The 13,169-nt window shown below is 46.3% G+C and overlaps 2 protein-coding genes across 4 annotated transcripts; one reads left to right on the top strand and one right to left on the bottom strand.

Annotated features, from left to right (window-relative positions):
- Positions 1-305: 305 nt before the first annotated feature.
- On the top strand, positions 306-12,455 carry kl (klotho). Of its 3 annotated transcripts, XR_013288677.1 has the most exons (16): positions 332-1,252; positions 2,117-2,547; positions 3,697-3,776; positions 3,856-4,018; positions 4,526-4,631; positions 5,046-5,192; positions 5,283-5,518; positions 5,604-5,799; positions 6,576-6,754; positions 7,094-7,201; positions 7,270-7,375; positions 7,458-7,584; positions 8,057-9,106; positions 10,228-10,733; positions 10,828-11,732; positions 11,823-12,455. XR_013288677.1 is itself a non-coding variant. In XM_077547317.1 (13 exons), exons 1-13 carry the CDS (start codon positions 425-427, stop codon positions 8,389-8,391), a joined length of 3,042 nt encoding a protein of 1,013 aa, XP_077403443.1. In that variant the 5' UTR covers positions 332-424; the 3' UTR covers positions 8,392-9,861. The 3 variants fall into 3 exon arrangements, 2 of the variants coding, with proteins under 2 accessions (XP_077403444.1, XP_077403443.1); XM_077547317.1 differs by lacking the exons at positions 10,228-10,733; positions 10,828-11,732; positions 11,823-12,455 and having other exon boundaries at positions 8,057-9,861; XM_077547318.1 differs by lacking the exons at positions 7,270-7,375; positions 7,458-7,584; positions 8,057-9,106; ... (1 more) ...; positions 10,828-11,732; positions 11,823-12,455 and having other exon boundaries at positions 306-1,252; positions 6,576-6,788; positions 6,830-7,160.
- On the bottom strand, positions 9,898-12,456 carry rfc3 (replication factor C (activator 1) 3). Its single transcript, XM_077547329.1, has 9 exons — positions 12,308-12,456; positions 11,796-11,933; positions 11,641-11,708; positions 11,319-11,416; positions 11,067-11,248; positions 10,813-10,949; positions 10,540-10,638; positions 10,235-10,304; positions 9,898-10,151 (listed from the first exon to the last, which is right to left on the bottom strand). Exons 1-9 carry the CDS (start codon positions 12,392-12,394, stop codon positions 9,960-9,962), a joined length of 1,071 nt encoding a protein of 356 aa, XP_077403455.1. The 5' UTR covers positions 12,395-12,456; the 3' UTR covers positions 9,898-9,959.
- Positions 12,457-13,169: the final 713 nt, after the last annotated feature.

Here is a 13,169-nt window from a genome sequence, read left to right as displayed (position 1 = left end):
CACCCATTCGGCCTGTGCTAAGCGGTAATAAATTGCTAATGGTCATTTATTGCCACTGTGTAAACACACACACACGCTTCATGTGCACGAGTGCGTGTGTTTTATGGGCAGGAAGGGGCTGTCGTTACTTGGCAACCAGACGCTGGTCGACAAGGACGTTGGAAGTATGACCATGGCGCCGCAGATGTTTGCCCCCACTTGCCACCAATCAGCCATAAATGGCAAAGCTGTAAATTTGCTTATGACTGACAACCGAAACGACTCCCACCATCGACGGAAATGCGCTTATGGCGTGATTAAGGCTCACAACGCCACCTGTGGCACACCAAATTTGAATAATTCCGTAATAATAATTATAACAGCTTCACCTGGCACTTCCTGTGCTGCTGGACACTTTCCGTCCTCTTCGTCAGCTGCTCTGCAAATGATTGACCGACCGAGCGGAGCCCCTCAACCGGCCGCCTCCTCTGACTCAAACGTCAAAGCGTCCCCGGGCATGACGCACCGCAGCTCGGCCCCGAGAGTCGCCATCTGCCGCTGGGCGCTCCTGGCCGCCTGGCTCGCCGCCTGGCCGGCGCGCGCCTCCGCCAAGCCGGGCGCGGGCCTGCGGACGTGGGCGCGCTTCAACAAGCTGCCCTATCCGGGCGACGGGGCCTTCCTGCACGGCACCTTCCCGCCGGCTTTCATGTGGGCGGTGGGCACGGCCGCCTACCAGGTGGAGGGCGCGTTCGACAAGGACGGCAAGGGTCCGTCCATCTGGGACACGTTCACGCGGGGCGGCACCCGCATGGCGACGGGCGACGTGGGCAGCGACAGCTACCACAACGCGGCGGCCGACGTGCGCGCCATCCGCCAGCTGGGCGTCAGCCACTACCGCTTCTCGCTGTCGTGGCCGCGCATCTTCCCCAACGGCACCCGCGGGAGCCTCAACGAAGCGGGCGTGCGCTACTACCGCGGCCTGCTGGCCCGCCTCAAGGAGGCCCGCGTGGAGCCGGTGGTGACCCTGTACCACTGGGACCTGCCCGACGCGCTGCAGCGGCGTCTGGGCGGATGGAGCAACCCGGACATGGTGGAGGTGTTCCGGGACTACGCCGACTTCTGTTTCCGGGCGTTCGGCGACCACGTGCGATGGTGGATCACAATCGACAACCCGTTCGTGGTGGCCCGACACGGATATGGCACCGGGATGGTCGCGCCTGGTGTCAAGGGCGACCCCGACCTGCCCTTCAGAGTAGGGCATGTGCTCCTCAAGGTCAGACGGGAAAACTTTTATTCGGCACCTTAGCCTTTCTTGAAGTCCAAGTTAACCCGGTCTTGAAACCCTAACCTTGTGTTGAAACCGGGCTTCAAACCATGGTTTGAATTCTATGCATAGAATTGAAATCCAAATGGAATCGTCTTGAAACCGTAATCCAGGTTTGAAACCCTAATTTGAAACTATATTTTAAAACCCATAAATTGACACCCTACATAACGCAGACTTGAAACCCTCAATTTAAAACATGAAACCCGGTATGAAGCCTGAACCGCCAAAATGTTTTAAAATCATAACTCAATCTTCAGACCTTAACACAGTCTCGAAACCCTAACTTGAAACCCTCAACCCATTCTTCCAACTCTACTTCTAAACGCTAATCCTAATTTGCCCTACTTTGAAACCCCAACTCAGGCTTGAAACCCCAATCTTAACCACACCCAAGATTTTCAACCCTAATTTGAAATCCTAGCCCATCTTTGAAACCCCATTTTAGTCTTAAAACTCTAATTTGAAATCTTAATTTACATCTTTGAAACCTTAACCCAGATTTAATCCCCTAATTTGAAACCCTAACCCAGGCTTGAAACCATAATCTTAAAACTTTGTATACCCGTCTTGAAATGCTAACCTAGACTTGAAAGCCCAGTTTGAAACCCTAATTTAGTTTTTTTCTTATAATCCTGAAAACCTCATTTGAAACCCTAATTTGAAATCCCAATCTGACTTGAATTGAAACAAGATGTCAGCAAAGAATAACATTGTTTCCAGTAAACAACACTGTAGGCCGACTGTGACTATTAGGATAGAGTTTGAAATGCTTGTTGCTGTCTTATTGAATGGATTGTTTGCGTAACGCAGGCTCACGCGGCGGCCTGGCACACGTACGACCGCGACTACCGGCAGCGTCAAGGCGGACGCGTGTCGATGGCGCTGGCGTCCCACTGGGTGAGTCCGAGCCGGACGCGCGTGGAGAGCCTGCGCGAGTGCCAGTGCTCGCTGGAGCACGTGCTGGGCTGGTTCGCCGGCCCGCTGTTCGGCGACGGCGACTACCCGGCCTGCATGAGGGCCCGCCTGGGCGCCCGCCTGCCGGCGTTGGGCGTGGAGGAGCGCCGGCGCATCCGGGGCGCGGCCGACTTCTTCGCGCTGTCTCACGGCGCCACCCTCAGCTTCCAGCTCATCAACGATAGCCTCAAGTTCGGCCAGCAGGAGGACTTGGACCTGCGCATGCTCCTCTACTGGGTCAGCGCCGAGTACGACCGGCCCGACATCTTCGTAGTGCAGAGCGGATGGTAACTGTACTCCACCTTTGACCTCTGATGTCGTCTTCTTCTTCTTTTTGTGTGACTCTGGTAATACTTTAACTTACAGAGTAGTTAAAGTAATAGACTTGGGCAAAATTTGAAGCAATAGAGTCATGATAAGTGAGGAAGTAATCGGTAACATACCAAAGTAAATTAAAGTTGTAGTGTGATAATGAAACGTATGAAGTAATAGGAAAAGTAATTCATGATTAAGGATCTGGGTAATATTTTAATAGTTGATGAGAGTACTTGTTAAGGAAAGGGGCAAAAGACAGTAATAGGGATTGAAAAATCGAAGTAATGAAGTAAAAGTAAAGTAATAGTTAAGGATTAGGGCAATAGTTTACATGAATAATAGAGTAATAGGTAAAGTAATGGAGTGTTTGTCAAAGTAATAGAGTAACAGTTAAATAATAGAGCAAATGTAATACTGTAAAGGTAAAAGTTTTAGATTGAGTCATAGTTAAAAAATAGAATAGTTAAAGTAATAAAGTAACTGAGTAATAGTTAAGGATTTGGCCAGTACTTAAAGTAACAGTGTGAGTTAATGTCATGATGTAATAGTTACATTAATAAAGTCATACTTGCAAATTGGGACAGTAGTTAAAATAATTATGTAATGGAGTAATATTTAAGCATCAGGCCATAGTCAAAGTACTTAAGTAATTATTAAAGGAATACTGTCGTAGAGTATTCAAAGCAGTAGAGGAATAGTTCAAATAAGATAAAATAGTTACGGTTTTGAAGCAATAGTTAAAGTAATCAGGTGACCTTTAAAATAATCAGGTAACTGTTCAAGTAATCGTCACGGACTGGGCAATATTTAAAACAGTGGATTAATAATTAAAATAATAAAGTAATCGTTAAACAGCGTGATAGCAAAGTAGTAGAAATTACAATTGCTGACGGTGGAGTAATATAGTAGCAGCAAATGAGTAGTATTGCAATACTGTAATTGATTAATGAAAGAGTAATTGAGTATTAAGTCATTCATCCATCCATTACCTGGAAAAAAAATAGTAGAACAGTAACAATTGAAGTGATGTAGTAGAGCAATAGTTAAGTAATGGCAAAGTAATCGAGTAATATTGAGGTCGTTAAAGGTGGCGATGTCACGTGTCCCACGCGTGTTTCCAGGTACGTGTCGAGCAGCACAAAGACCGAAGATCCCAAGCACATGTACTACTTGAAGCGCTTCATCGCGGAAGCTCTCAAATGTGAGTGCCGGCCTGCCGGCGCACGCGCGGACGCCTTGCACGTGTCGCTGATCACGATCATGTGGCGGCTCGCGCGCAGCCGTCGTCACGGACGGCGTGAAGGTGGTGGGCTACACGGCCTGGTCCCTGATGGACGCCTTCGAATGGCACCGCGAGTACGGCATCCGGCGCGGGCTTTACTACGTCGATTTCCTCACGTCCGACATGACGCGGGAGCCCAAGACCTCGGCCATCTTTTACAAGTAAGCCAGCACGTGACCTTTCACCTACCAGGTGTGCCGAGTCAGTAGAGGAAGTTGTCGTTGTTGCCTTTAGTCAAGCGCGACATCTCATTAAACATTCACATCTAGTTCATGATTCACTTTTGTTCAGTTACTTTGTACGCTCTCGTCTCAAATGTGGAATACTTATTCGTACTCGTTACGCTTCCCGTATTGCCCGTACTGTGTCCTCCGAAGTCCGAAGTTGTCGGCGGCATGACGGCACTTCGGCACGACTCGACAGATTTATATATAAAAGGATTGTCAACGCTGCTTGCCGGTAGCGCATTGACCGACGCTCCGTTCATGTGTAAATCCGTGCGTGCTGTCGAGTTGGCGCCGCGGGTGACGTCATGCCGCCGACAACTTCGGCCTTCGGCGGAGCCCGCCTTGAGAATTTGGACGCAGGCTGTGTGTCGCGTTTGTGTTCTAAGTGACATTTGTTGTGTTGTCGTTAGCATTAGCACTGATGTTAGCCATTGTCAATAGAAATGTGATCCAGAAAAACGGTTTCCCGGAACTTCCGGAGAACCGTCCTGCTCAAGGAGTTTTCCCGTGCGACTTTGCTTGGGGGGTCTCCGCCAATTCCATCCAGGTCAGTGGCCAACTTAAAGCTTCATCCTCATCATTTAGGGAATCAATGTTGAACATGGACTTTTGTTGGTTTTGTTTGGCAAGATAGCAAAACATAGTGTTTTTAATCATGTTTTATGAAAACAAAATATAGCATTTAATTACAAAATGTACTGTTTTCTGTCAAAGTAGTTTGCATCTAGTCAAAGTCAAACCCCTGTGTAATATAAAAGGAGGAGGAGGAGCTTGATTTCGAGGCCTGTCTAGTATAAAAAGTGTCTGTCCGCCATCTTTTGGCGCCAGGGCTCCGTCCCCGTCCCCAGCAATTTTTACCACAACAAAACACCATTACTGTAAAATGTGCAGTTTTTGTTCAAGTACTTCCATTAATGTAGTATTTACACGCACGTGTGCTCTTGCTGCGTTTGTGGGTCAGGTGGAAAGCTCTCCCAGTCAGTTTGCGGACCCCAACGTGTACGTGTGGAACACGGACAATGGCGAGCTGACCCGACTGGAGGGTCTCGTAGCGCCACCGACACAACGCCGCGCGCACTGCGCCGACTACGTTAGCATCAGACAGCAGGTGACTCGCACCCGTCACGTGTTTGGGATGACTCGATTCGAGTTCTGACCGGCTCAAGTACAAGTACAAGTGAAATGTTTGTTGTGGCAGGTGGATGAAATCCAGGCGGTGGGCGTGAGCCACTTCCACTTCTCCCTTAACTGGTCTGCGCTGGTTCCGGCGGGCGACGTGGCACGGCCCAACGCCACCCTGCTGGCTTACTACCGCTGCTTCAGCCGCCAGCTGCTGCGCGCCAACGTCACGCCGGTGGTCACCCTGTGGCACCACACGCGCCCACGCAGCAGTCTGCCGCCGCCTCTCGACTGCGCCAAGCGGTGGCTCAGCAGGTGCCCGACGTCGTCCCGTCCCGACTTTCGGCGCATGACTTCAGATAAGGATATCGGTTGATGGAGCGTACTGCGTTGCGTTCAGGGAAACTCCGGAATTTTTTGCCGACTACGCGCGGCTGTGCTTCCGCGAGCTGGGCGAGCACGTGAAGATGTGGATTACGCTCAACGAGCCCAACGACGAGATGGTGAGCTACCAGGAAGCTCATCAGATGCTGCGAGCTCACGCGCTCGCCTGGCACGCCTACGACCGAGACTTCAGGCCCGCTCAGGGTGGTCAGGTGGGTGCCCCTCTCGATTGGGTCAAAAATGACCCAAATTGGGTCAAAAATGGACCGAACCATATTTTTTAGTTATTAAAGAAATTAAATTAATAATCCGGAAAGCAACATCATTTTGGGGATTTTTGTGGGTTTTTTTCGCTACCAACTTTTTGGGTTCATTGAATAACCCAATTGAATTGGGTCAAAAAATGAACTGACCCAACTTTTTGAGTTATTTAATCCAAAACCTTTGGTCAAATTAAATTAAGAACCCACAAAGCAACCCAAATGTTGGGTTGTTTTGTGGTTCATTTGTTAGACTTGATTGAATAACTCAATTGAATATGGTCAAAAATGAACTCGCCTAACTTTTTGAGTTATTTAATCCTAAATGTTGGGTAAAATTAAATTAAAAAACGAGAAAGTAACCCAATTTTTGTTTGTTTTGTGGTTATTTATTTGACTCAATGCTGAGTTGGTCCTTTTTTGACCCAATTTGGGTTATTTTTATAACTCAAAAAGTTTAGTTGGTCTCTTTTTTTTTTTTTTTACCAATTTGGGTTATTTCCATAACCCAAAAGTTGAGTTGGTCCCTTTTTGACCCAATTTGGGTTATTTTTATAACTCGAAAAGTTGACTTGGTCCGTTCTTGACCTAATTTGGGTTATTTTTATAACCCAAAACGTTTAGTTGGTCAATTTTTGATCCAATTTTGGTTATTTTTGACCCAACTGCTTTTGGAGTGCCCATCTAGGCCTGACACGTTCCACTCTTCACCCGCGTGTTGTTTTCAGGTGTCTCTGGCCCTGCACATGGACTGGGTGGAACCGGCCTTCTCGTTCAGCCGCGAGGATGTAGAACCAGCCAAGAGGGTTCTGGACTTCCGGGTGGGATGGTTCGCCGAGCCGATCTTTGGCAGCGGAGATTATCCTCTGGGAATGAGGAGCTGGCTGCGACAGCTCAACTCTCTGGAGTACATGTTCTATGCAAATCAAAATTCACTGCTTACAGAAGGGTTCGGTTTTGTTTTTTAGCTTGTTTTGTTTTTTTTTTAAAGAAAACTCAACTCACTAAAGCCAGTTTCATTTGGCAATGTGAAATTTGGTAGACATGTCTATCATGAGCAGACCCACACACACACACACAAAAATGTTTCAAGAAGCGATGAAAAGACACAGGAAGTCCGCCATTTTCGAAGAGGCGTATTTTATTTTTTTTATATTCCAGGACTATTTTAAAGACAATCTCATGATTGTATACTAGACGAACAGACAAACGCAAATTTTGGACATTGTGTTTGTTTGCATTGCAGACTTCCGGTGTTCAACGAGGAAGATCGGCAGCTAGTGAAGGGCACGTATGACTTTTTTGCCATCAGCCACTTTAGCACCGAACTGGTGACGCACGCCAAGCAGGACCCGTAAGAGCGAACGCACAATGCCACGTGGCCCACGCGCACCATCTGCTGACCTTGTGGCGCGTTCGCAGGTACACGTACACGTCCAAGCTGGAGGTCCAGCACATGATCGACACCACGTGGATCATGTCGCCGCGGCCCGTGGTACCGTGGGGCCTGAGGAAAGCGCTCAACTGGGTGAGGCGGACGCCGCTGAACCATTTTGAATTTTGGCGATTTTTGCAACGGCAATGAGGTTTCATGCTTGACGAAATTGCAGGTGAAGGAGCACTACCCGCGCGTGCCCGTCTACGTGATGGCCAACGGCGTGCAGGAGGACCCGGCCCGCTTCAAGGATAGCCTGAGGGTCTTCTACGTGTACAACTATATCAACGAGGCACTCAAAGGTGACGTCGGCGACCGTCTAATGATTACACGGACCTGAGGTCACTGGCCGTCAATGCAAACACAAACACGTCAAAGTCGCTGAACTCTGTATGTAAGCATGTGACTCACTAGTTTATCTTCATTTCTCCAGACAGACAACAGGAAACGTCTTTTTTACGGCAAAATTAGCTGTCTATATGGCAAAATATAATATTTTTTTATTTTAAAAATGAGATACAAATAACCTGACTTGTGAGTTTTTCAAGATATGAGATATTCAGCCTTTTTTTTTATGAGTCGCCAGCAAAAAAATAATAATTTTTTGTAGATAAATTGGGCCGTTAATGTGTAAAAATAAAGCATCATAGAGGTAAATTGCTGAATATGCAATATGTTGTTTTGACATTAACATGGCAACTTAACTGTTTTTGCGAGACATTCAGCATCTGTTACAAATATTTGACGACTAATGTGGAATAACTTTGCTGGCAGCGTTCACCTTGGACGGCGTGAACCTGAAAGGCTACTTTGCGTACGCCCTGAGCGACCAGCGCGACCCGGGCTTCGGCTTGTACGGCCACGTGCACGAGGAGGCGGTCGTGAAGGCGTCGCTGGCCAACTATCGCAACATCATCCGCAACAACGGCTTCCCCGTGCAGGGGGCGCCCGCCCAGCGGTGCCCCGGCGCCGCCCGACCCTGCCCCGGTTGTCAGGTTCTGGTCAAGCGGCCCGTGGTGGGCTTCCTGACGCTGGTGGGCTCGGCCGTGCTAATCACGCTGGGCCTTGTTGTCTACTACGCCTCCAGGAGAAGTAAAGATGCTTACTGATGGTTGACATCTCTGCATTTAGAAGATTCTAGAAGCACTTGAATTTGTTTTTTTTGTAACTTATTATTGTGAGCAAATGTTGATTGTAATCTTCTCGTTGCGTTTTCATGCACTTGTCAGTGTTGTGCTTAATTAAGCCTGTTTCCACCAAGCACTACTTTGATAGCCTTTATTTTCTCCAGGGTATGAAAGTAACTCATCTGTACCACTTTTTGGTACCCTAAATTGGTGTGATGAAAATGTCACTAACCTGCAGTTACATGCACTAGACCTGAAAAATACTGCACGGTACTGAAATAATGACTAATTTGTACCACTTAACAGTAGGGATGTAATGATTCATTCAAGCCCCGATTCGATTTTAAAAAATATGTTTTTGTCTTTGTACGCTTTAGTTACTGCTGCGTGCTTGCATTCAGTTGAATAGGGTGGCGGCAAAGTACCAAAAGAAAGAACCCGTCAATCAAAAAGGAAAAGTCATGCATTACCGTCGGTGGCCTTCTCATCGCCGTATATATCTATACTATAAAAGGGGGGCGCTAATGCGCCAAACGTAATTGACAACCGTCAAAAGGAAGTAGAAGAAGACTTGAAAAGTTCGTAGTCGTGTGGATTTATATCAGATAGCATTATTAGCTACGTCAAAATCCGAGCAGCAAGATGCACAATAACCAGGATACATTTGGGTCCAATGCGACGCAGAATTCTAGTTAAGGTAAGCCATTTAAAACTAATGCAAAAAGAGAAGCTTTTCCGTCGTGGAAATTTCATGCAACCAGAACTTGTAGCTGTCTAAAATGGTGTGTATTTTTTTTTTAAAGAGGTAGACACACTATAGTTACAATGACTGCGATTTATTCTTTTATTTTTACATTGATGCATGTTATTCAGCACGTAAAATCGATTTTTCCATACACCCCTGCCTAACTACCCCAAAAAGTTTGTATTTTATTACGAACAACAGATATGTGAATACATATTTTTTGAGAAAATTATCAGCATCCATGTTTCTTTTATTGAAAAATAAAATATTCAGTAGTAGTATTTATTTATTTTAATTGTGCAATTTATTTCAAGAAAACAAATAGTTTTATAATATGACATTTGTCTGGATTTTTTTTTCATTTCAGGAAAAAAAATTATTTTGTCAAGGAAAATAAATATTTTAAAGATTTTTTTTTTCCTGCATTTTTCACATGTTTATTTTTCATAAGTATTTTTTTCAGGAAAAAATATTTTATGAAGTACTGCCAATAGCAATGACTGTTAAATGCAACGTTACAAATAACTATTACTTTTTGGTTTCCGTTCATATGAACTGGCGTTCATTATCAAGGTCCCTCACCTGCAGTTTTATTCCAACAAACAACATAAGGATCTACACAGCCAACTCTACCAGATTGATTACTTGGAGGAAGTGTGATTAGCATAGCCTAGCGTACTGTAACTAATAAACATTGGTGAATGTGGTGTAATTGTTTCAAGTAAATAAATGTCCAAACAATGTCAATATCAACAAGTACTTTTAATGTTAGCGTGTGCAACTGCGCGTGTTAGAGTGTCCACTGTCAGAACATCATGGCGTCCAGTCCGTCCTCCATGAATTTCTTATAGATGGCCATGAACTTGGCGGTGAAGGCCTCCAGGTGGTAAATGGCTTTGTTGCCCAGCTGCAGCCGGTGCTCGTAGTACGCCGCAATGTGCGCTACCTCCGGCTTCAGGTGCCCGTCGCAGTTGTTCAGAAGCTCCTGCACCAAACCCTGCGTGGGAAGAAAAAAAAAAGTATTACATATTATACACCCTGATTTAACAATCTTTTTTTTGTTCTGTGTGTAGTACTTGCCTTCATGATGATGTCAGCGGGGATGCAGTGAGTCAGCAGCTCGTACAAACGACCTCGGACCTCCAACAATCTGGTCCAAACGAGATGAGTGTTGAACTTTGAATTGTTGACTTACAACAAAGATTTGTGTTTCTAGTGCCCCCCGGTGGCCAAATCTAGTTCACTACAACTTAGTAGTCCAATGCAGCAGTGGCCAGCATTTCATCACATAAAATATTTATGGCTGGTTTTAATAGTAAAGACCATTAGGGGCAACATATTCGTGTATCTGAAGAATATGTCTGGCACCCGTGGCGCCCTTCTACCTTTGTGGGGTCTGCTGGCTAACGATGAGGTTGGCCGTTTCTCGGAGGAACAACTCCCAGTCGGGTTCTGTGACATCCTGGTCCGGCGAGAAGGGGTACCTGTAGAAGGAGGCCGTTGTCACGTCAACTAACAACAAGCAACGTGTCAGTTCTCAATAGTGATTGACAAGTCGTAGACATGCGACAAGCACAAAGTAAGACACACAATTGTAATATAAAGTCATTGAAAAGTAACAGGCTTAAGTCATAGACGGTCAACCATTTGTGACTCACTGCTGCACCCTGCAGGCCTCGCACATCAGCAGAGCTTTACGGAGGTTGCGCCCCGACTTGTCGCTAATCCGCTTGGCCAGTTCGGGCGGTAGGAGGAGACCCTCTTTCTTGCATACCGACGTGAGGACATGACACACCTGAGGTACGAGGTGAAAAACACGTTTAAGAGAAGAAGAAAACCCAAACCGATTCACCTCAAGTCCCCAGCATCCCCTAAAGAGCACACGTAGGACAGACGACCTCCGTGCTCTTACCTCCTCCGTGCTGGGCAGGGCAACGCGGATGGCCAGGCAGCGGCTGCGTATGGGCCCGATGACCTTGGAGGTGGAGGTGGAGCAGAGCACCAGGCGGCAGGTGGACATGTACTTCTCCATGGTGCGCCGCAAAGCATGCTGGGCGTCTTTGGTCAGGCGATCCACCTCGGTCAGCAGCACCACTGACCAACAAACGGGCAGAAGGTGGTGTCAGACTCGTTTCTGGAGGCGAGTGATGTGTTAGAGGCTCACGTTTGAACTCTCGCTGCGTGCTGGACTGGATCTGCTGAGACTGAGCCATGGTCTTGATCAACTCCTGGATCACCACACGGTCTTGGTTGCCTACATCACTGAACAACGATCAATGTGTCAGTTTTAGGGTGTTGGGAACATTCTTATAGTCTTGGGAGGCCAAGAGACGGCAACCAGAAGTCAAGAAAACACCCAAACCCACAAATAAAACTCGGCCCCTTATTTTCAGCAATATTATCTCGTGAAAATTGATAACCAAATATTTACAAAAACGTGTTGAGTGTAATGACTTTTGTGAGATGCTGTCAAAGTAACAGATTACCTGGGGTTAACTTCCAAGTGGTAGTTGCTGGCTATGGTGTTGATCTCAATCTTCTTCTTGGAGGGAGCCTACAAACAAGAACAACCACAAAGGTGAGCTTGCATTGTTGGATTAAAAAATAATAATAATAACTGATTGATGACTGATCTTCTCACCACGATGGTCTGGTGCTCGATGCGAAGTTTCTCCACGCCGGCGCCGTAGAGCTCCCTCAGCAGACACATGATGCGAGTCTTCTTGCCCGCGCCCGAAGGTCCATACACCAGCAAGTGGGGGAAGTCGCCACATTGAACCTAAAAAACACATACAAGGTTTATGTTGAATATTACGTCAACAAAAAACAACACTAATGTACAGGTTGCTACATCACACACAACATTTTTGTGCTTGTTACATATACATGTGAAGAAATACTCTTAATTTCACCTGGGACTGGGAAAGTTATGAATTGTATCGATCAATTTGACTTTATCTGGCAATGCGGCGCCATTTTGTTGGGTTGTCATAATTAAAAAATAAAAATAAAAAATGGAGGCGCTGTTCGACAACAATAACATCAACAGGTTCAAAATCGACAGAAAGCGTCCGACTGTGTGGAATTAGCTTAGCAGCTAAGCCACTGAACGAGAGCAGGCCAAACTTGTGCCAGTCTTTTCGCCACTCTCACCAGGTTCTTGAGTTGAGAGGCTTGCTCTTTGTGGTAGTCGAGTTTGCCGAGCAACGTGGGTCGGTACTTGTCCACCCACAAACTCATTTTTGTGTGACTTCAGCGGCGGCGCTTCTTCGACTGTGAGCTGAGAACTCTTCCCGCGAAATGGTTTGTTGTTCGCACTGTGACTTCCGCTTCAGCTACGGAAAGTCAGAAAAGTCAAAATTGTTAAACTACAATTTTTTTCTGTGTTGCTATACTTGGATGCAGTGTTAACATTCAAACTGGAAGAAAAAATGCCACAATGTTTTACTATATAATAGTAAGTATACTTTATCATAGGTGTAAACCCTTGGTTTTGATGATCACTTGGCCCTACTGCAGACTACTACAGGTCAGTAAAGTGGTACTTGTTTGTTTTTTTGTACTTTCTGTAAAATTCGTCCTGAAGTATGACATAGCTAGAATGCCATTCATTTTAAATAATTTCCAATACAAGGGGCAGCAGTTGCAGTAATCAGTTTGCCTTCCGCTTGTTGGTTGACTAGAGATATAAAAGGTGACTTTTAGAGAACCTTGTTAATATTTCAACGTTATCATTTCACGCTGACTCACAAGATGTGTGTTGCAAGTAAAAGCCATGCCCCTGCCTTCACCTTCCCTGAGAGTAAAAATAGTCCCCCGTAGCCACATACAGCATGTGTGCAGGAATGTGTGCACTGTGCAGCACACAGGAAATATCTGTGCAGTTGTGGCCAACAGGACGACTTTGGGAAATGAGGAGGGACAAGATGAGGGGTGGGTTTATATTTATACCATGTGTGTGTGTTTGTCCACAAAGGAGGTCTATGTGTGACGTTATCAACCTCTGGGAGTCCCC

Source organism: Vanacampus margaritifer, chromosome 16 (genome assembly GCF_051991255.1).
Source record: "Vanacampus margaritifer isolate UIUO_Vmar chromosome 16, RoL_Vmar_1.0, whole genome shotgun sequence".
Taxonomy (NCBI): domain Eukaryota; kingdom Metazoa; phylum Chordata; class Actinopteri; order Syngnathiformes; family Syngnathidae; genus Vanacampus; species Vanacampus margaritifer.
This window is presented reverse-complemented; position numbering and strand designations above follow the sequence as displayed.